General features: G+C 55.4%; 3 protein-coding genes across 5 annotated transcripts in view; 2 read left to right on the top strand and 1 right to left on the bottom strand.

Moving 5' to 3' along the window:
• NSD3 (nuclear receptor binding SET domain protein 3) overlaps positions 1 to 7,489 on the top strand; it is a 40,049-nt gene extending 32,560 nt beyond the window's left edge. For both annotated transcript variants that reach the window (XM_065659042.1, XM_065659041.1), the window contains 4 exons: positions 189 to 330; positions 820 to 926; positions 1,431 to 1,635; positions 2,563 to 7,489. In XM_065659042.1, coding sequence (XP_065515114.1) covers positions 189 to 330; positions 820 to 926; positions 1,431 to 1,635; positions 2,563 to 2,804 — 696 coding nt within the window. In that variant the 3' untranslated portion in view covers positions 2,805 to 7,489. The remainder of the gene's footprint in view (positions 1 to 188; positions 331 to 819; positions 927 to 1,430; positions 1,636 to 2,562) is intronic.
• Positions 7,490 to 8,105: 616 nt separating this feature from the next.
• On the top strand, positions 8,106 to 11,919 carry PLPP5 (phospholipid phosphatase 5). Of its 2 annotated transcripts, none has more exons than XM_065659210.1 (7): positions 8,106 to 8,193; positions 8,280 to 8,388; positions 8,888 to 8,978; positions 9,436 to 9,499; positions 9,840 to 9,964; positions 10,251 to 10,421; positions 11,261 to 11,919. In XM_065659210.1, exons 1-7 carry the CDS (start codon positions 8,120 to 8,122, stop codon positions 11,413 to 11,415), a joined length of 789 nt encoding a protein of 262 aa, XP_065515282.1. In that variant the 5' UTR covers positions 8,106 to 8,119; the 3' UTR covers positions 11,416 to 11,919. The 2 variants fall into 2 exon arrangements, with proteins under 2 accessions (XP_065515282.1, XP_065515281.1); XM_065659209.1 differs by having other exon boundaries at positions 8,885 to 8,978.
• Positions 11,920 to 12,310: 391 nt separating this feature from the next.
• Positions 12,311 to 23,199, bottom strand: DDHD2 (DDHD domain containing 2). The gene is made up of 17 exons (XM_065659202.1): positions 22,925 to 23,199; positions 21,656 to 21,846; positions 19,690 to 19,779; positions 19,234 to 19,354; positions 18,143 to 18,232; positions 17,170 to 17,305; positions 16,378 to 16,586; positions 16,224 to 16,291; positions 15,984 to 16,103; positions 15,734 to 15,829; positions 15,319 to 15,432; positions 15,064 to 15,219; positions 14,889 to 14,991; positions 14,647 to 14,811; positions 14,018 to 14,180; positions 13,626 to 13,738; positions 12,311 to 13,535 (listed from the first exon to the last, which is right to left on the bottom strand). The coding sequence occupies exons 1-16, from the start codon at positions 23,103 to 23,105 to the stop codon at positions 13,648 to 13,650; spliced, it is 2,094 nt and encodes a 697-aa protein (XP_065515274.1). The 5' UTR covers positions 23,106 to 23,199; the 3' UTR covers positions 12,311 to 13,535; positions 13,626 to 13,647.
• Between the last annotated feature and the right edge of the window lie 195 nt (positions 23,200 to 23,394).

Raw genomic sequence — 23,394 nt, 5'->3', positions numbered from 1 at the left:
TGGGCAGGGACACCTCACACTAAACCATCCCACACAAGGCTTCATCCAACCTGGCCTTGAACACCGCCAGGGATGGAGCACTCACAACCTCCCTGGGCATTTTTGCTCCCTTGGCCGTTAGTAATCACTTGTTGTTTCACCTTTTTCTTTGTAAGTACTTGACTGTGTCTTCGTCTTTTGCTCTGAAGGACCGGATCATAGATGCTGGCCCAAAGGGGAATTACTCTCGGTTTATGAACCATAGTTGTAATCCAAACTGTGAAACACAGAAGTGGACAGTGAACGGGGACATTAGAGTTGGACTCTTTGCTCTTTGTGACATTCCTGCAGGTAAGAAGATGCACTGTTCTGCACTTACACTTCTGTCTTAATGGCTGTAACTGGCTGTGGTGGTTTTCCTCTTAAATTCCGTAACACCAGCAACGTTTATAGGAACTTTGTCATTCATTGGAGTAGAGACAAATATTTGAGTTCTGGGCATCTGTAGTTGGAGATTTTGAAGCTGAAAGCTGCTGTTAAAGCTAACTCTAGGCTTTGCTGCCAAGTACAGTCTTAGCTCTGTCCTGTAAACGCTTAGCACAGTACTGATCTTTCATCAGGATTTGTCTGGGGTGATGTTACCTTTCCATGCTCAGTGTTTCACCTGATCTCCCATTGTACCTGGCTCTGTGTGGTAGTGGAGTCGAGGAACTCAATGCATTGTTTCCTTCCAAACACATTGCTGCTGGATCTGCAGGCTCAACCTGATGGATGCCTCCTCCCAAGCCTTGTCTTTCCTCAGTGGCTCTGTGGGTGAACTGTTTTGTCTTCATGTTTTAGGGATGGAGTTAACCTTTAATTACAACTTGGATTGCCTGGGCAATGGGAGGACCGAGTGTCACTGCGGAGCAGAAAACTGCAGTGGTTTCCTCGGGGTGCGTCCAAAGGTACGTGGATGAAAACTGAAGCTTCTCCTCCCAAATGCAGAGATCCAGTGAGAGCAGGGCAGGGAAGTTCTTGTTTGATTTAACTCTTTAGTTCAGGTTGGCCAAAGACTTGGTGAATGCTCCATTCCTGGCAGTGTTCAAGGCCAGCCTTGGGTGACACGGTCTAATGTGAGGCATCCCTGCCCATGGCAGTGGGTTGGAGCTGGATGATCCTAAGGTCCTTTCCAACCCAAACTATTCTATGGTTCTATGATTCTAATACTTTCCACCCTTGACAGTGTCTAAAGGCATAGTAGTGCTGTTGTGGACTTCATGTACTGTTAATTCAGGACCTGTGTTAATTCAGGCACATGTGGATGAGCATTTCTGGCTTCTGTAGCTTAAACTCTTATTTGGGGTGGATGTAATGTAAGCAGAGTGCATGCAAATAATAACCCCAAGTGATTAATTGTAATGCAAAGGGTTTATAAAGTGACTGTATGCTCTGATCTTTGTAATTGCCAGACAGCATTTGCAACAGCAAACGAAGAGAAGGTGAAGAATGCAAAATTAAAGCAGAAGAAGAGGAAAATAAAAACAGAGCAGAAGCAGATGCATGAAGACAACTGCTTCCAGTGTGGAGACGGGGGAGAGCTAGTCATGTGTGACAAAAAGGACTGTCCCAAAGCATACCACCTCCTATGCCTTAACCTGACTCAACCCCCTTTTGGTAAGAGCAATCCTGTGCTTTCCTGTTCAGCTTTCCTTCCTGCAGTGTCAGAGCTGAAATGCAGCATTCATTTAGGTTAAAAGCAGCCTATTGGCTTTGGCAGTGCTGCTTGTTTTCAGGTGACAGTGTTCTGACATGAGAGGTGTTGTAATGCTTCCTGTTCCCTCATGTGTTTAATTTGGCTACTGCTAAAGGATGGCACGTACCTTCTGTTTGATTTCTCCGTGTTAAGGCAGAGTTTTCTGTAGCCAGGGTATTCAGCAATACAACATCTTAATCCCGTGGCAGGACTCGGGAAAAGCCTTTATCTCTTTAATCTTCCTGATTCCAAAGACTTTGATGAAAATCATTGGAAGGCCAGATTAGTCTAGGATTAAATTATCCAAGCAGCTGCTGCAAGTGAAGCTGAAGAAGCAGCAAGAAGCTTTTGATTTCCCTTTTTCCTATGCTCAGGGCACCTCTGCAGTCCGAGAAGTGAGCATATGGTCATAGAAAGACGTGTCTGAATGGTTTGGGGATCTGGGGCTTTTATGCTCCAACATATTTTTACCCAATTTATTTGTCTTTTAGCCATTTCTCGCTTAGTTTCCAAAACTAATGCATTCAGGCTTCCATTAAACAACTTGGTTTGGAGATACCTATCTGAGCAAGTCCAGGTCAGTAAGAGATGCTCACAAATCAAACCCAACTCCCCTTGCAAGGACGTTTGGTGTTTTGATGCCAGAGGAGGTTGAGCTCTCTTTGTTTTGAGCTCTGGTTATGCACATTTTGATGCTTTGAGCCAAGTGAGGCCTAAAGGATGCACCAGTGTCTGTTGGACATGAGAAGCAGAAGTGGCAACCACAGTAAGAGCTGATTTTTCCAGTTTCAAAATGCACTAATCCCAGCTTCCTGTCTGCCTCTCTTCCCTCCCCTTCCCATCCTCAGGAAAGTGGGAATGTCCGTGGCATCAGTGCGACGTCTGTAGCAACCCTGCCGTTTCCTTCTGCGAGTTCTGCCCTCACTCCTTCTGCAAAGACCACGAGCAGGGAGCGCTGGTGCCGTCGGCGCTGGACGGCCGCCCCTGCTGCTCCGCGCACGACCCCAAGTCTCCTGTGGCACCCGAGTACTGGAGCAAGATCAAGTGCAAATTGGAAGCACAGAACCCCGCTGAAGAAGCCAAGGAGTGAATTTGGTTACAAAGAGCCAAGGGAAGGGGAGAAGAGAGGGGCAGGCAGGCGATGAACTCAAAGAGACTGCTTGGACACGTTCAGTCTTTGGCATCGTCATGCGCGGACTGGGATGGGGACCATTTCCTCTGAGCGAGCAGAAGCAGGCGGTGGTGGTTGGGTTTTGTTGTTTGGTCTTTCTTTTACCCTTGAATGTGCTACAGCAGCTTTTAACTGTGGGCAACCAGAGACGTCTTGGCCTTCAAAGGAGAAACCTTTTGACAGTGCAAAGAATATTCCGTTTCCAACCTGTTCTCTTGAGTGTAGAAAAGCAAATCATAGCAGCATATTTATTTATTTAATTTCTAAAGGGTTTTGGAAGATCTGGCTTTGCTCAGGCTTCGTGGCTTTAGAAACAAAGCAGCAAAGCCAAGGTCACTTCTGTGTGTAGTTTACGGCAAGGACAAAGCCTCCCCACTCTGTAATGCTGAGGTGCCACACGGGCAGATGTGGGGTTCAAACCAGGTGACCCTGAAATGCCTCTATCCCAGTGTTTACTGCTATATAAGGCATTTGGAGAAGGTAGGTTATATTCACGTTAACCTGAATGTTATTGTCAAGCTTTTCCAATGAGGAACGAGGTGGGTGACTTCTTGGAAGTGCTCATAATGCTGGATCTGGCACTGGCGAAGGAGGGCAGGAATTGCACTTCCCTGCCGGAGCTGTGGGTGCTTGCAGGCAGGTGGAGATGCAGAAAGAGCTTAATGGCACAATGGGCATTCTGTTCTCCTGCCTAACGTGGAAAACCTTCCTAGTCGGGAGAGCCTCAGCCTGCAAGCACACTGGGAACTGAAGTCTTCATCCTGCCCATGGGAGCACTGCCATTGACTTCTGTAGAGGGAGGAGGACAAATCCCTGCTCTCTGCGTAGGTGTTTGTCACCTGCCAAGTCTGTGCTTGTTTCCCTGCAGTTGCGTTCGCGTGATTCCTTCCTGCTGCCTTCCCAGGCTCCCATGAGCTTCAAATCCAAGGAGATTTGAGCATGGAAGGAATCGGACCCATGTGTGTGGTTGCTCTGATGGAATACTTAGGTATTATTTTTGCTGAGAGAGCTTCTGGCTTTCATCTTTGTTACTGGAGCTAAGGAAAATCTCAGCACTTCAATGAACAGGGTATTTTCCGCCTGGGTCACGGGCTGTGTTCACAGCAGCCAACTTGAGCCTCCTGGAACAGCTCTCCCTTGGGTTTCCTCTGCTAGAGAGGCTTTTGAAGGGGCTGCTCCAGGAGTAGGTTCCTTTAAGAACCTATTCCCTTCTTTTTTCTTGTGCAAGGAGCCCGGAGGACTGCTTTCCCCTTCGGCGCACCCTTCACCCAAGCACTGTGTGTCCCCCCTGCCCTGGTACAGTTAGAGCACGCTTCTGACGTGTGTACTTGAGAATAAGGTATTGAAGATAAGGAATTCGTATCAAGTGTTGCTGGCATCTGGCTGATTGAAGCCTTTGGGTTAAGAGCTGTATCTTTAGGAAACCTCCAGAAACGTGGTGACTTCTCAGTTAAGCCAATCAAAGGCAGAAGTAGATGGGAGGTGGTAGAAGGTGTCTTGCCTCTGGCTGGTGGTGTCTTAGCTCTCAGATTAGGGGTTGGAATCTGCGTGCAATTAGCAATGACAGAATACACTACAGTGCCATTTACTGAGCCAGCAGCTCATCTCCTGAGCACCCATGGGTGCTTGGGGTGTACCTGGAGGGAGGGGGATCAGTTATGGTACAGAGGCTCCTGGGCTCTGCAAAGCACTTCATCTTGTGGTCCGTGCTACAGAGGACGTCCGAAACACTAATGTTGCTTGAAAGCAGTGCTCTATTTTGGTACTTTTTACACAACAAAAAGCCCTTTGCAGAAAAGGTTTTTCTTTTTCTTCCCATTTCCGGTGATAAATGTCTCTTTTTAGGCCCTTACTGGGGCTGTTTGCCCTTTTCAGCAGTGCCAGGCATAGCTCTTGCTGCAGTAAGGGCCAATGTGTTTACTTCAGCTTATTTATTAGGCTTGATCATGTTCAGATGATGTTCTCTTGGGAATCCAGAGCGTGGCTATGGGGTGAGTGCAGTTTTCACTGTGTCAATGGTGTGAGGGCACCAGGACCCCGCTCATGAGCACTCCACATGGTGGGGAGTGGAAGGATGAGAGCTATGGACCATCCTTCACCTCGCAGGCCGCGCAGAGGTTCACAGAAGGCTTAAAACCATGTCAAATGCTGTGAACTGAGGGGTGCTGCTGCTCCTGTGCCATGCACTCGAGGTCTTGCTTCATTTTGGTCTCAATCTTCTTACAGGTGCTTCTTTTTTCCACCAAAAAGCTAAGATTAAGGATAGCCAAAACCTGGAGCAACAGGAGATTGGTTTATAAGCTGGTGAGCAAAGAGTCTGAACTGGATTTCATGCTCCTGGAGAGCAGGTGAATCTTTAATGTTCTGAGATAAGAAAATGCCTCATTGAAGCATCTTCTTAACTGTAGGGTTGTTCTATTTGCCAAACACAATGTGCAAACACACCTTTTAACGCCATCTCAGCAAACTGAATAGTGATGACGGCATTCCTTCATAAGGAAGAGGTTTAATGGATGCTCATCAAAGGGGAGCTGTATCCTCAACTGGGATGAGTGATACTGGGTGGTAATCTGGTTGTTTCATGCTGATGCCTGGAAGAAACCCACTGGCCTGCTGTGATTTTGGTTGAGAGCTTGAACCTGCTGTTGGAGGCCCAGTTCTTCCTTCACCCCAATGCACTGCCACGCTTTTCCCTTTGTCTCCCATTCCCAAGGGAGCACCATGCTCTGGCTCCCTCTCCATCACCTGTGTGCTCCCTTTCGGTGCAGCCTCCAAGCTGCTGTGTGAAGTGAACAGGATTGTGGTGTTTACTGGGGCTTTTACTCTAGGTTGCACCTTAGCACAGACCATGGCCAAACGCTGGTTGACTCCCTGCATCCGTGGGGCAAGCATTTAGTTGTAGCTTTCAGGTCATTTATGTAGACTTGTCCTCTCCATAGACTGTCGAAGGCATTTGCAGCTCAGGAAGGATAAAGCTAAAGGCAATTGGGGGGGGGGGGTGGAATTCCCTTCTCTGGTCACCACCCTGGTCTTGGAGATACCTTTTGGAATGGAGTAGTAGGGCTGGAATGTTGGATTTTGGCCTTTCTTCGGAAGAAAACCCTTCTTTGTATCTTTCATTTCAGGATAGAATGGGAAAGACCCAATTCCTAGACGTACTGAACAGCATCCCATCTGTATATATTGAATCTTGACGGAACTCTGTGGGTTGGGTGGGGAGGGGGGTGTCCAGCGCTGGTACGAAGTAGTCACTTTAACATTGAAACCTCTGCCTCATTGAATTCAGGGTTTAATGTACTTGAAGCTCTGCGGTTCCTTCCCCAGCTTTGGTTGGTTGGGTTTATTTATGCATTCTTTTATGTATCCTCCATTGAAAAACGTCTTTTGCCTTCCCTCAACTCCCTCCCTGCTCCCCGCTGGACACTGAATCCATGGCACATGGCAAGGGGGTGGTTTCCAGGCTCGAGATGCGGCACCGCGGGGTGATGCAGTTCAGCTTTCGGGTTTCCCTTGGCTTTGCCCTCCCTTTGCGTAGCCAAAGCCCCTTTGCGCTCGCAGTACCCTGCTCCGCTTTGGATGGGGTTGCAACGGTCCGAGTTTAAAGGACAAGGTAAAAATGCCCTCACGAAATGAGGTGTTTCCTGTTAACATTCTATTCCTGAGCGTCGAGCTCTGGGTTTTATTACCCCGTGCGGGGCTGTGCTGTGGGGAGAGGGATGCGGAGCCTCTGTGCTCTGCACAGCAGACCCTGCGTGCTTCGTGTGACCTCCAGAAGGGAAATCACGTTTGACTTTGCCAAAGCCATTCGCTCCTTCACCGCCTCTGCTGTTCCCAACAGGCTATAGGGAACCATTCCCCATCTTGTCTCATTCCCGGTGTCCTTCTCTATCCAAGGGGCTGTTGAGCGCGGGGCTGCCGTTGGGATCCGAGCCCGTTTGCACAAGGCAGGTACGTGCAGATCCCGTTTCCATCCCCATGTGCTCCAAGGATGCCCTTTGTAGAGTCGTTCTCTCCATAGCCTTTATCTGTACCAAACCTTGTAGGTCCTGTGAGATGTTCTGTTAAGGCAAATCCCTCATAGCAAAAGCATCCATAGTCACTGAAGCCGGTATCCTAAAGAGTCCTTGGGAGTCTCCTAGAAGCTCTTTGACACTAAGGGGGTAGTGTTCACTTTCCCTGGCCATGTTCCATTGGGGCATTAACTGTATTATGACTTGATGTTGCCGCATAGACTTTGAGATAGCCGATATTGGGGGGTTTTGTTGTCCGGCCTATGTTCTGCATAGTGTGAAACCTGTAAAGCTTGGTTAACCCTGTACATAGGTAGCTGACCGTCACCTAGTTATAGCGTACCTAGACTTGCCTGTAATATTCTAGCTTCTTACTTGAATGTGTGTGATGGTAGGAACCATATAATTTTTGTACATTCTATTTCCGGAGATGTTGCCTTTTTTTATTTTACAACTCCTTTGGAATTCGGATGTGGTTTTTTTGCTTCCGTGAGGATTCATTTTGGGAAGGTTTTTAAATGACATTCCACTGATCTGAACTTTTGCTTGAGGTTGACTTCAATAAATCGTTCTGAATGTTCCAACGACCAAAAAGGCTTTTACCTCCCTCTTGTCTTAAGGGGGGGGGGGGGGGAAGAACAGGGGTTCACCCTGCTCCTGAGGGAGCTCCCGGTGTGGTTCCTATGGGATGCGCTCCCCTCGGGGCTCCCCCTTGCTTCCTATGGGATGCGCTCCCCTCGGGGCTCCCCTTTGCTTCCTATGGGATCCGCTCCCCTCGGGGCTCCCCCTTGCTTCCTATGGGATCTGCTCCCCTCGGGGCTCCTGCTTGGTCCCTATGGGATCTGCTCCCCTCGGGGCTCCCCCTTGCTTCCTATGGGATCCGCTCCCCTCGGGGCTCCTTGCTCTGTTCCTATGGGATCCGCTCCCCTCGGGGCTTCCCCTCGGGGCTCCCCCTTGCTTCCTATGGGATCCACCCCCCTCGGGGCTCCCCCTTGGTCCCTATGGGATCCGCTCCCCTCGGGGCTCCCCCTCGATCCCTATGGGATCCGCTCCCCTCGGGGCTCCCCCTCGGTCCCTATGGGATCCGCTCCCCTCGGGGCTCCCCCTTGGTCCCTGCGGGCCCCGCTCTCCCCAACGGGCCAAGCGGCCTCCCCGCCTCTGCGCCAGGCAGGGCCGTTGCGGGCTCCGCCCCGGGCAGGGCGGTGCGGGGCCGGCGCTGGGGCCATGCGGCGGGCGGGCGGCGGTGCGGAGCTGGCGGCCGAGGCCGCGGTGCGGGCCCTGCTGCTGGCAGCGTTCGTGTGAGTGAGAGCGGGGCTCGGCGCGGACCCTGCCCGAGCCCCGGCCCCGCAGCCTGAGCCCCGCTCCCGTTGCCTCCCCCCCGCAGCACCATGGAGTTCCTGCCGCCCTTCCAGCGCCTGGTGCAGCCCGAGGAGATGTGGCTCTATCGGAACCCCTACACGGAGGCGGATCGAGTGCCTGCGCTGCCCATGGCCGTGAGTTCCGCCCCTTCCTGCGGGCTTGCTCGGGGCATCCTCATAGAGGCACGGCCTGGTTGGGGTTAAAGGGACCTTAAAGCTCATCCAGCCCCATGGGACAGAGCGGGGTGCTCCAGCCTGGCCTTGAGCACTGCGAGGGATGGAGCAGCCACAGCCTCTCCGTTCAACCCATCCCGGTGTCCCATCACCCTCGCAGGGTACCCAAGAGCTCATCTCAGTCTCCCCTCTGCCTAAAGACCTGTTATTGTCGATACCCGCAGCTCTTTCAGGCGCCGGGGGTGGGATGCTGGCTGCAAACTGGGTTTCCCTGCATCAGCATCTCCCGTGCTTTTCGCCGACGGAGCAGTGCGGGTGCTGCAGCCGCAGAGCTGGGTTTGTGTCCTGACGGCCGTGCAGCGCTGGGAGAGGGCAGGACGCTGCCTGCCTTTGCCGTTGTGTCCTAACGGGAGGGCTGGCGCTGCTCGCACGCACACTGACAGCCGTCTCCTCCCAGCAGCTCATCGCCTTCCTGTCCCCGTTGCTGCTCATCCTCCTGGCAAGGCTCTTCCTGGGTGCCGACCGGGAGGACACACGGGAAGCCTGCCTTGGTGAGCTGCTCCTTACCCCGCCGCAGCGCTGCCGTGCTGTGCCGGGGGTACCAAACCCGCCTGAAGCTTCAGCACTGAGGGTGCCTCAGCATAGAACCATGGACTGGGGCGGGTTGGAAAGGAGCTGAAGAGCATCCAGTTCCAACCCCGTGCCAGGGGCAGGGATGCCTCACACTTGACCGTGTCACCCAAGGCTCTGTAGTGCCAGGGATGGGGCATTCAATTCTCTGGGCACCCTGTGCCAGCGCCTCAGCACCCTCACAGTAAAGAATTTCCTTATCTCCAGCCTGAACTCCCCCTGCTCCAGTCTGAACCCATCACCCCTTGTCCTATCCAGCCCCTGATGAAGAGCCCGTCCCCGGCATCCTTATAGCCCCCTTCAGGCCCTGGAAGCTGCTCTGCGGTCGTGCCTCAAACACGGGGACGGTGCTGATGTGATCTCTCTGCTCTCTCCCAGCTGCCAGCCTCGCTCTTGCCCTCAATGGGGTTCTTACGAATGCCCTGAAGCTCGTGGTGGGGAGGTGAGAAACCGGCTCCTTCCTCCTTGCACCGTGCGGGGAGGGGACGCGGGTCTGGGCCGGGGCAGAGCTGCAATAGGAGCAGCAAGGGCCAGAAGCTGGAGCTGGACACGCTCTGTGTGGATAGAATGGGGTCTGTCTGGCTGGAAAGACCATTAAACATTAGAGCAGATACTGGTGGGGATGCGGGCATCGTACGGATGGGCTCCTTGATACAGGGAGCGGGTGGCATGGTTTCATCTCCCCACCTCGGCTGCCTGAGTGACCCCGTTCGGATGTGATGCTCGGAGGGCTCAGGGGTGTCCTGAGCACCCATGAGCTGTGCTCTGCTGCTCTGCCCTAGGCCACGGCCGGACTTCTTCTATCGCTGCTTCCCGGATGGACGAGCCAACGTGGAGCTGGTGTGCACGGGTGACGCCAGCACAGTGACCGAGGGGCGCAAGAGCTTCCCCAGCGGGCACGCTTCCTGTGAGCATTCCAATGGCCGGGAGGGAGCCCGTGGGAGGGGGCAGCTCGGCTTTGCTTTATGCACCCTATGGCTTTGGGTACGTTTTGGGGGGGGGCTCAGCTTTCCCTCTGCAAAGCAACGGGGTGAAAACCTTCATAGGAAGCTGCCTGTGACCCCTGGCATGAGGGATGCGCACCAAGGACCAGCCTCTGCGTCTCCATCCCTCACAAGCCGATGCTCCCCATGGGCAGGACAGCCCCTCCGTGGCAGCAGGGCAGAGGGTGAAGCAGCGCCTTTCTCTTCCAGTCGCCTTCGCTGGTCTCGCCTTCTCCGCCTTCTACATAGCGGGGAAGCTGCGCTGCTTCACGCCGGGCCGGGCAGGCAGAGCCCTGCGGCTCTGCGCCTTCCTCCTCCCGCTCTTCCTCGCCACCCTCATCGCCGTGTCCCGCACCTGCGACTACAAACACCACTGGCAAGGTGGGTCTGAGAGCGCAGAACGGGGTGGGTTGGAAAGGAGCTTAAAGCTCATCCGGTTCCATCTCCTTGCTGTGGGCAGGGATGCCTCACGCTGGAACACGTCACCTTGAGCCCTGCCAGGGATGGGGCATTCACTTCTCTGGGCACCCTGTGCCAGCGCCTCAGCACCCTCACATAAAGAGCTTCTTCTTTACCTCCAACCTGAACTTCCCCTGTTTCAGTCTGAACCCATCACCCCTTGTCCCGTCGCTCCAGCCCCTGATGCAGGTCCCTCTCCAGCATCCTTGCAGCCCCCTTCACACACTGGAAGCTGCCCTGAGGTCTCCACGCAGCTTCTCTTCTCCAGCCCCAATGCTCTCAGCCTGGCTCCATTCGGGAGCTGCTCCAGCCCCTGAGCATCCTCGTGGCCTCCTCCGGGCTTGCTCCACCAGCTCCGTGTCCTTACGATGCTGAGGACACCATCACTGCACACAGTGCTGCAAGCGGGGTCTTCTCCAAGACGTTGCCAGGAGCTGAACCCCAGTTGGGTTTTAAACACTCTCCCAACCCAAAGCCCCGCAGCCCTCAGCACCTTTCCCACCGGGAATGGGATGCCTTTCCGTTTGATCAACCATCCTGTGCTCCCTATAGCTCGCCAGGTCTCAGTGGGGTCTCACAATGTCTCAGTGTCTGCCCAGGGGCACAACTGGGTACCCTCAGTGCAAGGGGAGCTCGTGGTGGGCTCTGAACCTGAGGAGCCATCAAAACCCCTTGGGGTTTGGGGTTTTCCTGCTGCAGAGCTCAGCCATGAAGCGTGTGAGGGTGAAGGGATGTTCACTCTCCTCTGCTCTTGCCCACAGACGTCTTGGTTGGCTCAGCCATTGGCTTCGTGCTTGCCTACCTCTGCTACAGGCAGTATTACCCTCCGCTGACGGACTCCATGTGCCACAAACCCACACAGCTGCCAGCGCACCAAGAGAAGCCTCCAGCTGCCAGCTTCCACCTGGATATATAGGGACGGGCTCTGCCCTGCCTGTCCCTCGGTGCCGGGCCAGCGGACGGCTTTGGGGAGGTTGATGCTGAGAAGCAGCTCCATGGGATGAGGATGAACCTGATGCTGCTGCCGATGCATTCAACCCCAGCTCATAGGCAGCCCCCTCTTCAGGAGGCCCTCGGGGTGCAAGCCTGCAGCCACAAAGGGTCCTGTAGCAAGAAGCAGGATGGGACAGGCTGGTGTGCCCCATTCCATGGGTGTTCTTGTCACCATCCCGCACCTCCCTTCAGTCCCATCGCTCCCTATGGGAAGTGTATCCCGAAGGGCAGCGCAGGGACCTGCTCTTGGTGTCTTTCCAACCCCAGCTGGGCTCATAGGCAGGGATGAGCATGAGGCTGCAGGCTCTCTACCCATGGGTTGAATGGGGAAGGGGGAAGATGCATCTCGCGTGTGTTCTGCGCGTTACTGTGCTGGCCCTGACCTTTCCTAATGTGCCAAATAAAGGAGTTTAGTTTTTCACAGGAACTGCGGTACCAAAAGCGTTCTTCCAATGGCTGGGTTCATTGCTGTGCCCTCGGTGCTGCTTTTCCACCTCTTTCCTTGCAGCTTTGCTGTGGTTGTAAAGAGAGGAGAGGCAGCAGAGGCAGAGGGGTTGCCTGCTCAGGCAGTGGAAGGGGTAAGGGTGCTGCAGAGCCCCCCCCGCAGCCCTGCTGTAAGTAGTGACCTGGCACCGGGCTCCATCGATCCGTGTGGCATTGACCCAAAGTGGGGGCTGCAGCACGTGAGGCTCAGGATGGGAGGGATGGAAATGCCCCCCCCTTAGCAACAGGGCTTAGCGAAACAGCTTCGTTGTGCCTACGTGGATTCCCCAACCCCTTCCTTCTGCCCCCGGCCGTGCACACACCACAGTCAGCTCCCGGTTTAGTTTGGCTTTTACTGGAAAAGACATTAAATAACATTTAAAACGTACGGAACTTGCCCGTTACCAAAGTGCGTAACTCAAAAAGCCGATCGTTAGCGTCTTTCTTACTCTTCCTGCCCCATCTCTCGTCAGGCGCCCGACTGAGCTTGCTCTGCAGGCGGGTAAAGAACGGCCCCTGTTCCTTTGGGAGGGGAGAAGGCTGCAAACACCCCCTTTCCAATAGTGCAAATAACGGGGGGCAGGGGCGGATGGACAACAAACAGGCGGCGGGTGAAGGCTCCGGCCCCCATGCAGGGCAAGCATCGGTGGGAGGGGAAGTGGTTTGGTTCGTCCAAAGGCCCTGACACATCAGTGCAGCGGCTGCAGGCTGGGTCCAGGGGTGCTGTGGTCATAGGAGGCATCGCCAGAGGCTCCTTGTCCCCTTTAGAGCAGAGCCAGCACATCCCAACCTACACTGGTGCCCACTGGGACCATGCAGTTCAAAGGGGATGCCAATGGCTGGGGTGGCCACGTTCCTGCTGGCTCTCGATGGCAGCTCCTAAACCTGGGCTTCACCTCCCAGAGCCCGCGGTGCTCAGGCCTGGTGCTGTTGTGGCAGCGGGGGGGGGTCAGCGCTGGCCAAGGCTGCTGCAGTGCTCCCCAGGCTGCGCAGTGTTAAGGCTTTGATTCCTCGAGGTCAGGAGCTGGGAGGGTCCTCGCTCAGCCCTGAGCCCTGCTCTGCTTTGGTGCTAGGGGTTAATGCGGTAACGCAGGAGGTGCAGGGGTCAAGTCACAGTTCAGGTGCTGGGGGAGAGCAGGAGGGGTTTCCTTGGATGTTTTTATCCCTCTGCCCTTACCCTAAATGGGGGGAAAACCATCCTTAATGGCCAGGGAGCAGCAAGCCCTTGGGGGAGCAGCATGCGGGACACAGCGGAGGAGGCATCTGGACATCCCTGGGGACTGAATTGCATCTAAGAAGGCAAAAGGAGAACACAGGAACGGCTGCACCAGGGCAGGCCAATGCACCCAGCGACTACCAGCAAGAGAACACGGGAGGTGAGGAGCACAGGCCACGTGTATTCGACATCCACAGGTCGCTTCCTCATGGATTGCACCCATGGGAAGGCAGTTGCTGCTGCCCTTATCTTCCGCAGCAGGGATTTATTGGGTCTCCTTCTGTCTGATAGTGCTTATGGGCAGGGTAAAGAGGAGCCAAAGGTGCTGACACCCAGCCTCCTGCCTGTAAATAAGGAACAGCATTCCCTCAACCACCAATGCCCTCCGAGTGTCCTAGGAAATCCCTAGTGCAGGGGCAGGGGGGGTGACTTACATCAAGTTACAGCACAGGGTGGTCACTGGCTCCCTGGCAAAGGCTGATCCAATGTAATGCCTTGGGTCTGGTAGATCTCCTTCAGGACCAGCAGAACGGTGTCCTCCGACTCCCTGCATGAGGAGGAGGAGATGGGAATTAGAAGGGGCATGGATGTGCGCTGGGAATTGCCCTCTGATACTGGACATCCTCTGCTGTCAGGATGCCTGTGCTGGTTATGGGGTGGGTGCACCTGCAAGGAGTGGGCAAGGAGAACTGGTCTTCCTCTACCCTTCCCCGCTCTCTATGCCTGCATTAGAGGCAGGAGAGCATCTTGATGCCTCAGTTAAGGCTGCTTTAAAAGGGAGGGCACTCTGCTTCCATCAGCCGGGAATCCGACCCTTGAGCCTTACCAATAGCAGAGGTGCCCTTGCAGTGCAAACAGGTACTCATTGAAGCTCTCTATCGGCTTCTCCTGCAGCACGTAGTCGATGCGGTTCCCTCCGTTCAGCCTCCCCACATTAATGGGGGAGGCCTCTTCCTTCACTGCTGGGGGGGGTTCCTCTGCCTTTGTGTCTGAAGGAAACAAAGAGCGACGTGGTTCAACCACAGGGCCCCAGCAGCCTGTTCCATGGGCGTGTCCCAGCCCTGCATCCCTCCATGGGCACATCCCAGCCCTGCATCCCTCCATGGGCAGGTCCCAGCCCTGCATCCCTCCACGGGTGGGTCAGAGCCCTGCATCCCTCCATGGGCAGGTCACAGCCCTGCATCCTGCTCCATGGGCAGGTCCCAGCCCTGCATCCCTCCATGGGCAGGTCACAGCCCTGCATCCTGCTCCATGGGCAGGTCCCAGCCCTGCATCCCTCCACGGGCAGGTCAGAGCGCTGCATCCCTCCATGGGCAGGTCCCAGCCCTGCATCCCCCCATGGGCATGTCCCAGTCCTGCATCCCTCCATGGGCACATCCCAGCCCTGCACCCCTCAATGGGCACATCCCAGCCCTGCACCCCTCCATGGGCAGGTCCCAGCACCCCAATACCCACCTGGCTGCTTCTCCGTGCTGGCCTCTGCTTCTGCTTCCCCTTCGGCACTCGCTGCCTCCAGTGCTGGCAGCGGGGCGCGGGTGAAGGACTGCCAGGCCACCCGCAGGGACCCCAGCAGGTTGTTCTTCAGGTCCACACTCATGCGAGTCAGCCCTTCCTTCAGCTCTGCAAGGCAGGAGGGGATGGGGTCAGGCTGGGGCTGTTACGAGGGGAAGGGGAGCAGGGCTTCTCCTTCCCCCTACCCAAGTGCATCCTCTTCCTGCCCTTGTGGTGGGGCAGCAGCATGGGCTCAAACTCCACGTCCGGGACGATCATGGGCTCTATCCTGTACGCCACGGGGTCGAACTGCACGAGGAGGAGGACAGTGAGCCGTGCTGCACGTGCCTCGCGCTGGCACGCTCCGGTTCTGATACCTACGGGGTGGAAGATGTTGAAGAAGCCTTTGCAGGTGGGCAGGCTGTAGTTGGGGTTGATCCGCTTTACTCCTCGCACCGTGAGGAACATGCCGATGGGGGAGCCGAAGGCGAAGAAGATGCTGGGTTTGTAGTTCAGCTGAGGGTAGTTTGCTGACACCTAAGGAGAGATGGGCATCCGGGGGTGTTTCATGAGACAAGCTCCATGCTGGTGCGACAAGCAGCTCATTGTGGCAGGTAGAGCACGGTGCAGAGGTACCTGGCCCAAGCCAATGTCCCGGTATTGGCAATTCCTGCCTCCATCTGTGTGATCTGGGCTGGGCTGGGCTGGGGAGCTGCGCTCCTTGGGCTGGGGAGCTGCTGAGCTCTGGTCCTGCAGCAACACAAATGAGAAACCCACAAGTGCAGCTCCTGCAGCGAGCCCATGGGCAGGAACATGAGGCAGCATCGCAGGGCAGCATCCTGCTCCGGCTCCATCCCCTGCCACCATTACCAAGTCCTCCTGCTCTGTTATCACCCTTAGGATAAAGTGCTCCTGCAGCAGTAGCACCAGTGTAACACCCAGGAGCAGCGTCACCACAGCCAAACACGAGCCCATGAGAGCAAGGGTGGCCAGGGATGGGGAAGCTGGGATGCTTGGACCCGGACGAACGCAAGCCACGCGGAACACAAACCTGCGTCTCCCTCTTGGAGCTGATGTAATGAAGTATCTTCATTCTCGGTCCTAAGGGAATTCCCATTTCTTTCAGGTTTGCCTCTGTGCACAAGAACTGGAAAGCAAGGAAGCCAGGTACGAGTACGGGAGCAGGGCGGTTTGTGCTGCTCCTGCCGCACTCCTTGGTACCAGGAAGATGCGCAACGGGCAAGAGTAGGAAGAAAAGCAAAGAGGAAACCCAAGAGGCATCAAAGGGGATTGCTCCTTACCAGTGCTTGCCCGTCCATCTTCTCCTTCTCAAAAACCTCCCAGTATTCGCACAGCTCCAGCTCCTTCAGGATTTCCTTTACACCCTCCACACCCCGGCTGCTTGCTGCTGTCCCGGCCCCCTGTGAACAGAGCCATCAGAGATCACGCTTGTTGCTCCCTCTGCCTTTCGGATTGTCCCCCCTCCCCGAGCCGCAGCAGCAGGACCTTGGTTGGGTGATGCTGCACGGGGGCCCTCGTACCTCTTGGTGCTCATCCTCCTCAGGAGCAGCCTTCTGGTTCGTCAGGAGATCAAACAAAATGAGGGACCCTGGAAACAAGGGCAGAGCATCAGCATCTGGGCAGGGAAAAGCCCCCATCCACATCCTTGGTGTTCCCTCGGGTGAGCCCCCTTACCCAAGCTGTGCCCCGCGATGGAGACCCCCCCTTTGAAGAGCGGGTTCCTCTGCAGGAAGAGCTGGTAGAGGCGGTTCATTTCGGATGCCACCGTGTCCACGATGGTCTGGCAATAGGTGGAGCTGTTGTAGAAGAAGACGTCCAGGATGGTGTCGTTGATGAAGTGACGCAGGCGATTGATGCTGGGCAGCGTGATCCGCTCCAGGTCCCTGTGGGGAGGAAGAAGGAGGCGCAGTCAGGGGTGCCAATGAGGCCACCACAGTCCTAAAGCAAAGCGTAAGCTCAGAAAGGGATTGGCACCACCTCAAAGGGCAGGGCCTGGAGCATGGGGGTGATGGGGAACGGCTGAGGGAGCTGCGGGGTTCAGATGGAGAAGGCTCAGGGGGGACCTCATCGCTCTCCGACAGGAGGATGGAGGCAGGATGGGGCTGGGCTCTGCTCCCAAGGGATGGGACAAGAGGGACCGGCCTCAAGCTGCACCAGGGCAGGTTTAGATGGAGCTGAGGAACAATTCCTACCCCAAAGGGTGCTCAGGCATTGGAACAGGCTGCCCAGGGCAGGGCAGTGTGCACACCCCCTCAGTGCCATGGGTCAGCGGTGGCCTTGGCAGGGCTGGGGTAACAACGGCACTCAACGAGCTCTTTCCCAACCTGGTTCATTCCATGCCTCTACCGAGCATCCTCCTGAGCGCAGCCCTGCCCTCCCAGCTTCCCCTTCAGCGAGCCCCGGAACGAGCCAAGGAGGAGGCAGGCTCCATCCCCGGCCCGGAGGACGCGATGCTGGGACACTCACACGTCCACGCCGGTGGAGTGGAGGGAGCTGTGCCAGTTGACAGGCAGGAACTCCACGCGCCCGATGTGCTGCTGCTCCTGGGCTCTCTTGAAGTGCGCCTGCAGCATGCTCAGTGAAACGCTCCTGAAGTCGTTCACTGCAAAGGAGCAGCAAATCCTCACCCAGGGAAGGCTCCGGGATGAGCCACATCCACGGGGCTTAACGCAACGGAAGCAAAGATCATTCCCAAGGGACGTCCCCCCCAACCAGGGTCTTTAATCTGCTGCCCTAAGACCTTCAGTCTTTAACCGAGGGAAGGCCCCATGTCCTTCCATGTGTGGTTACTGGATTTCGCCGTCCCATCTGGAACAAGGCTCCCTTCCACGTGGGCAAGGCTTTAGGCCAGCCGCAGGATAAGGAAGGTGCTTTAAAGAGTTTAAACCCAATGAAGCTGTTGTGAGGATGCGTGTGTTAGAAAGGGAATCCTAAAGGTGGTGGTGGTGGGGGAATGAACTGGGAATGACTCAGTTCCGAGTGAGAAACACTGATTTCCTTCCTTTCACATGGTCTTGAGGATGGGTTCATGGATGAACACACAGAATAGATGCATTAGAGCAGAGGCGTGCTTTACAGGAACCAGAGACTGAACATCTCAGCTCCTTTGATCCTTCCAAGTTAAATCATGCCAGGCTTCCAGGCCCTTCCAGGAGCACCTCTCCTGCAGGACTGCAGCTCTCTAACACTGAACAGGCCAGACCAGTGTTACCTGGTTTAGCACCCAGCTCCAGTACTGAGCAGCAGAGGATGCTCGGAGCCGGATGCGAGCCCAGGGGCCCTTCTTGATGCTCCCCACTGCAGCCAGCACATTCAGCTGAGCACCAGGGCGCTGCGAATGCACCCTGAGAGCGTTTCTGCCTTGTCCACACAGCCGAGGGCTCGGTGCCTGCACCCAGAGCAGCGCGTGGGACACGCACCCATCGGGGGCTGCACCTACCGCACTGGACGATGCTCCTGAAGCGGATGTCGCAGGCGGGCCCGATCCCATGCACCACGAACACCAAGTGATCGATCTGCAGCGGCTCCCCTGCGGAGAGAAGAGCAATTCCCCTTGTCCTGTCCCTGCATCCCTTGTCCAAAGCCCCTCTCCAGGTTTCCTGCCGCACTGGAGCTGCTCGAAGGGCTCCCTGGAGCACGTTTGCTCCCTGTTCCTGAGCTGTTTGTCCTGTTCCATTCACCCTGGGACAAGAGGACGGCAGAGGGAGGCGAAGCGGCTCATCCCTTCTGTCACCATCCTCACAGCTCATTCCCACCCAGTGCAAGGAGAGGGCTGGGACCATCCTCCCTGTGCCACCCGCCCCGGCTCAGCAGCGACTCAGGTGGAGTTCTCTCTGGTTCTCCATCTCCCACACGCTTTAGGTTGCAAACCTGCTTCCCTGATGGCATGCGTGCATGGAAATGAAGGGGCCAGACTGGAATAACTGCTTGTCCTCCCCTTGGGAACACGTCCTGATGCCCCAGTGGGAGCTCAGGGAATCCTGATGGGACAGAGCTGACACAGCGCCCCAAGACAGGGAGAGCACAGGCCCCAGAACGTAGGAGATAATCCCTGTGTCCTTCCAGGGGAAGAACCTCCCCTCCTTCACAAACACACTCCAAGGCCTCGGGCGATTCCAGGCACTGCTCTGCTTCCCAGAGCCTGTTCTCCGTGCCGGAGCTGGAATCACAACCCCTTCTCCCTGTGTGCCTGCTGCCTCTGCCCATCGGTTACACTGCAGGCTCCTGAAAGCCATTCATGGATGAGGGAGGGAAGGGAAGGGAAGGGGAAAGGGAAGGGAAGGGAAGGGAAGGGAAGGGAAGGGAAGGGAAGGGAAGGGAAGGGGAAAGGGAAGGGAAGGGAAGGGAAAGGGAAGGGAGGGGAAAGGGAAGGGAAGGGAAAGGGAAAGGAAAGGGAAAGGGAAAGGGAAGGGAAGGGAGGGGAAAGGGAAGGAAAGGGAAAGGGAAAGGGAAGGGAGGGGAAAGGGAAGGGAAGGGAGGGGAAAGGGAAGGGGAAAGGGAAAGGGAAAAGGAAAGGGAAAGGGAGCTCACCATTGGGGATCTCAGCAGCGATGTTTTCCACTCCTCTCTTCACAGTCCGAGGTCGCCCTTGCTCTGTAGGAGTCGAGCCCCAGTCGTCGGAGGGGGCAGCGGGGTGGTAGTGCACCATCAGCTGCCAAACAAGAGCCCATCATTGAGCTGCCCGCGGCCGAGCAGAGGGGATGCTCTGGTAGGTGACACGGGGTGGGGGAAGCAGACTCTGCTGCCTCTGACACAGGCAGGGGAAGGGAATGATGGGGCAGAGATGGGGAAAAGAAGCAGCTTAAAGCCACAGCACAAAGCCAGCATGGGACAACAACGGGGATGTCCCTGCTGGTCCACACAGTCATGAGTCAAGGGCAACTTGGAGCAACCTGGTCCAGTGCAAGGTTGGGGACTGGAGGAGCTTTAAGGTCCCTTCCAACCCAAACCGTGCAGTGATTCTATGATCACCAGGCCCCTCCTCACCTTTGGGTTGTGCAGGATAATGATTTCCCTGCTGGGGGACTCCAGTTTCTTCTTCCACTCATCCTGGGTCACGGCAGTCATGTAAGCTTCCTATGGAAAAGATCACCTGTGAGTCAGCTGAGAGCATTCCCATGAATATTCCAGCACTCGGGATACTCCCCACCCATTTGATGGCGTTTCTTACGAACGCCCATTGCGAAAGAGGCAGAGAAATCAGCAACAGGGTCACCTGCGAATCCCCTGCTAGGCAGCAGCAGCAGCAGCAGCAGCAGCAGCCTTCCAGACCCATTTAGGTTTGCATTGTTTGGTCCATCAGAACAGACATTATTGCAAAGATGCGTATTTTTATACCTATACATATGCAGAGATGTGTATATATATATACGATGTGTGTGTGCGTATATATATGAGATGTGTACATATATATGAGACGTATATATATCATATATATCAGACTTCCAGATCCATTTAGATTTGCATTGTTTGGTCCATCAGAATAGACATTATTGCAAAGATGTATATTTTTATACCTATACATATGTAGAGATGTGTGTGTATATATATATATAATGTGTGTATATATATATATATGAGATGTGTATATATATGAGATGTATATATATCATATATATCAGACTTCCAGATCCATTTAGGTTTGCCTTGTTTGGTCCATCAGAACAGACATTATTGCAAAGACGTATATTTTTATACCTATACATATGTAGAGATGTATATATACGCAATGTGTGTGTGTATATATATATATATATGAGATGTATATACATCATATATATCAGACTTCCAGATCCATTTAGGTTTGCATTGTTTGGTCCATCAGAACAGACATTATTGCAAAGATGCGTATAATTATACCTATACATAGGTAGAGATGTATCTATAGAATGTGTGTGTATATATATATGAGATGTATATATATGTATGAGATGTATATATATGAGATGTATATACATATGATGTATATATGTGTGTATATATGAGACGTATATACATATGATGTATATATGTGTATATATATGAGATGTATATACATATAATGCATATACAAATGTGTATATATGTATGAGATGTATATACATATGATGTATATATAAATGTGTATATACATATGATGCATATACAAATGTATATATATGTATGGGATGTATATACATATGATGTATATATACATGTGTATATATCTGACATGTATATACACATGATGTGTGTATATATAGATGAGATGTGTATATATATCTGAGATGTATATACACATGTAACTATATCTTTCCAAAGCCTCCAAAGCCGCACTGTGCTCAGTGGGTTTCTCCTTCCCCCATCCCCAGCTCCATTGGCTTGGCTGTGATTGCGGCGAGCATCATCCCCCCAGTGAGGGTCAACGTGGAGCCGGGACAGGACAACCCGGAGCAAGGCTGCAAGCTTGGAGTGTGCAGCAGGAGGATGTGTCCTGGCTGGGGAGGGCAGGGGCCGGGGAGCAGCAGCCTGGCAGGGAGCTGGTGGCAGCGCTCGCGGCTGCAGTAATCGGCTGCGGAAAGGCCGTGCCAAAGCCTCTTTCAAGTTCATGTCCTCAGGCGCGGCTGTGGTGCCAGTCACCCCGTGGGGAGTTTGGGACATCAGGGCCAGCACTGGGACAGCTTCCAGTGTCTGAAGGGGGCTATAAGGATGCTGGAGAGGGGCTCTTCATCAGGGGCTGGATAGGACAAGGGGTGATGGGTTCAGACTGAAACAGGGGGGAGTTCAGGTTGGAGATAGGGAAGTTCTTTATGCGAGGGTGCTGAGGCGCTGGCACAGGGTGCCCAGAGCAGGGGTGAAAGCTCCATCCCTTGGGTGACACGGTCTAGTGCGAGGCATCCCCGCCCATGGCAAGGGGTTGGAACTGGATGATCTTAAGCCCCTTTTCCACCCCAACCCATCCCGATTCGATGCCATGAGGAAGAGGCTTTGTTACCTCCAGCTCTTGGCTGAAGGTCTCCGAGTAGGGAATATACTTGTTGTCCTTGTCTCCCTTGTAAAACCACGTGCAGCGGCGCACCTCGGCCACCTCCTCCTCCCAGTACACCGCGACGCGCTGCCGCGGCTTGAGGTGCACATCGTACCTCCCGCCCGACGTCGGGACCACCGCGTCTTCCTTGTCTTTCCCTGCAGGAACCGAGGCCTGACGTTAGGCGCAGGAGGACCAGAAAGGCAGCTATCGGACTGTGCGTCATATATACACCTATACGTAGGTACATTATATATATATATGTACCTATGTGTGCCATAGCACAGCACAGGGACCAAACTGGGACATCGGTGGGCAGCACACACGAGCATGCACGAGCACTGGCTGTAGACACTAAGGTTCTCTGTACCCAAGCACAGAGAACAGCATCAGTGTCGGACGTCCCCCCCCATCCCAAGAGGCAGAAGGCATTAAGCTACAACCATCTTCCTACGGGAAAACATGGAACTGGGGCCCTGGGAAGGGGGATGCTTCACGGTGGAGGCGCAGGGCTCCAGCCTCAAGCCTTTCCCCTCTAAAACTCCACACCGATCCCAGCACAGACTCCCAATTCCATGAGCTCTGCTGCCTGCGGGCCCGTGCCAGGCTGTGCCCGGCTCAGCCTCTTAATCCACAGCATCCCCAGGGAGGGAGGACGGGAGCAGGGGATGCAGCGACGCTTTGAGGTGGGTGATGCTTGGTGGCACAAAAGGCCTCATGGCAAGCGATGCTGCTTGGAGCAGACCCCGGTGCCGGGGGCAGACCCATCCAGGAGCAGGCAGAGCATCCATCACACGAGGCAAATCCCCCCTGGACCCACCCCGCAGCGCTCTCCCATCACCGCTTTGCAGCGAGACGATGTATAATTCAGAGCATCACTCGAGTGAATGAGGTCAGACCGCTCAGCGCGGCCACGGCGTTGTTACTCACACGTTTTCAGCAATAGGAGTAGGCACATTGCCAGGAAACAAGTCCCGGTTTAAAACTCCCCACGGGAACAACGCTGCATCCCCGTTGGACAGCATGGAATTGTGCTGGGAATTTCTAAACACCCCCCCCCCCCCCATCACCACCGACCAGGCCAGGTCCATGCAATGGTTTTCAAGCGCAAGCCCTGCGGCTGCAGACCCAAAGGGCAGCGCAAACCCCGCAGCGATAGGAGCTGAACGGGATGGAGCCGCGCCTGCGGTGTCCGTGTCCCCCCCCCCCGCCCCGTCGGGGCCGTCACCCCCGTACCTGCTCCGTGCGCCTCCTCCAGGCGCGCCGAGTCCTGGGCGCTGAACGGGATCCAGCGCTCCCGCCCGTCCGTGACCTTGCAATAGAACCAGTGCGGAGCCACCGCCTCGTACCCGCCCGCCGCCTCCGGCTCCGCGCTGCCCGACGGGGGCTGCGCCTGTTGCGGCTCCCGGGCGGCCATGGCCCGGGGATGGGCACCGGGCTCCGCTCGCAGCCCGCACCCGGCACCGGGGCCCGGCCGCTGCTCGGCTCCCCCCCCCGCCCTCCCACCTCGCCCCGTCCCAACCCCTGCGCTGCGCACACGCGGGTCCGGGCGGCGCTGCCCGCACCGCGGCTGCCGGTACCGAGGCGGCGGCCCCGGCGCCAGCGCAGGCCCCGCTCCGGGCACGGAGACCGCCCAGGCCGGGGCGGTGCTCCCCGGGCCGCCCGCCCCGCACGGCGCCGTCACGAGGGGCGGGGTAAGCGGAGGG

Source organism: Lathamus discolor, chromosome 22 (assembly GCF_037157495.1).
Source record: "Lathamus discolor isolate bLatDis1 chromosome 22, bLatDis1.hap1, whole genome shotgun sequence".
NCBI lineage: Eukaryota > Metazoa > Chordata > Aves > Psittaciformes > Psittacidae > Lathamus > Lathamus discolor.
The sequence above is the reverse complement of the archived record's forward strand: the minus strand, read 5'-3'. Positions and strand labels throughout refer to the sequence as shown.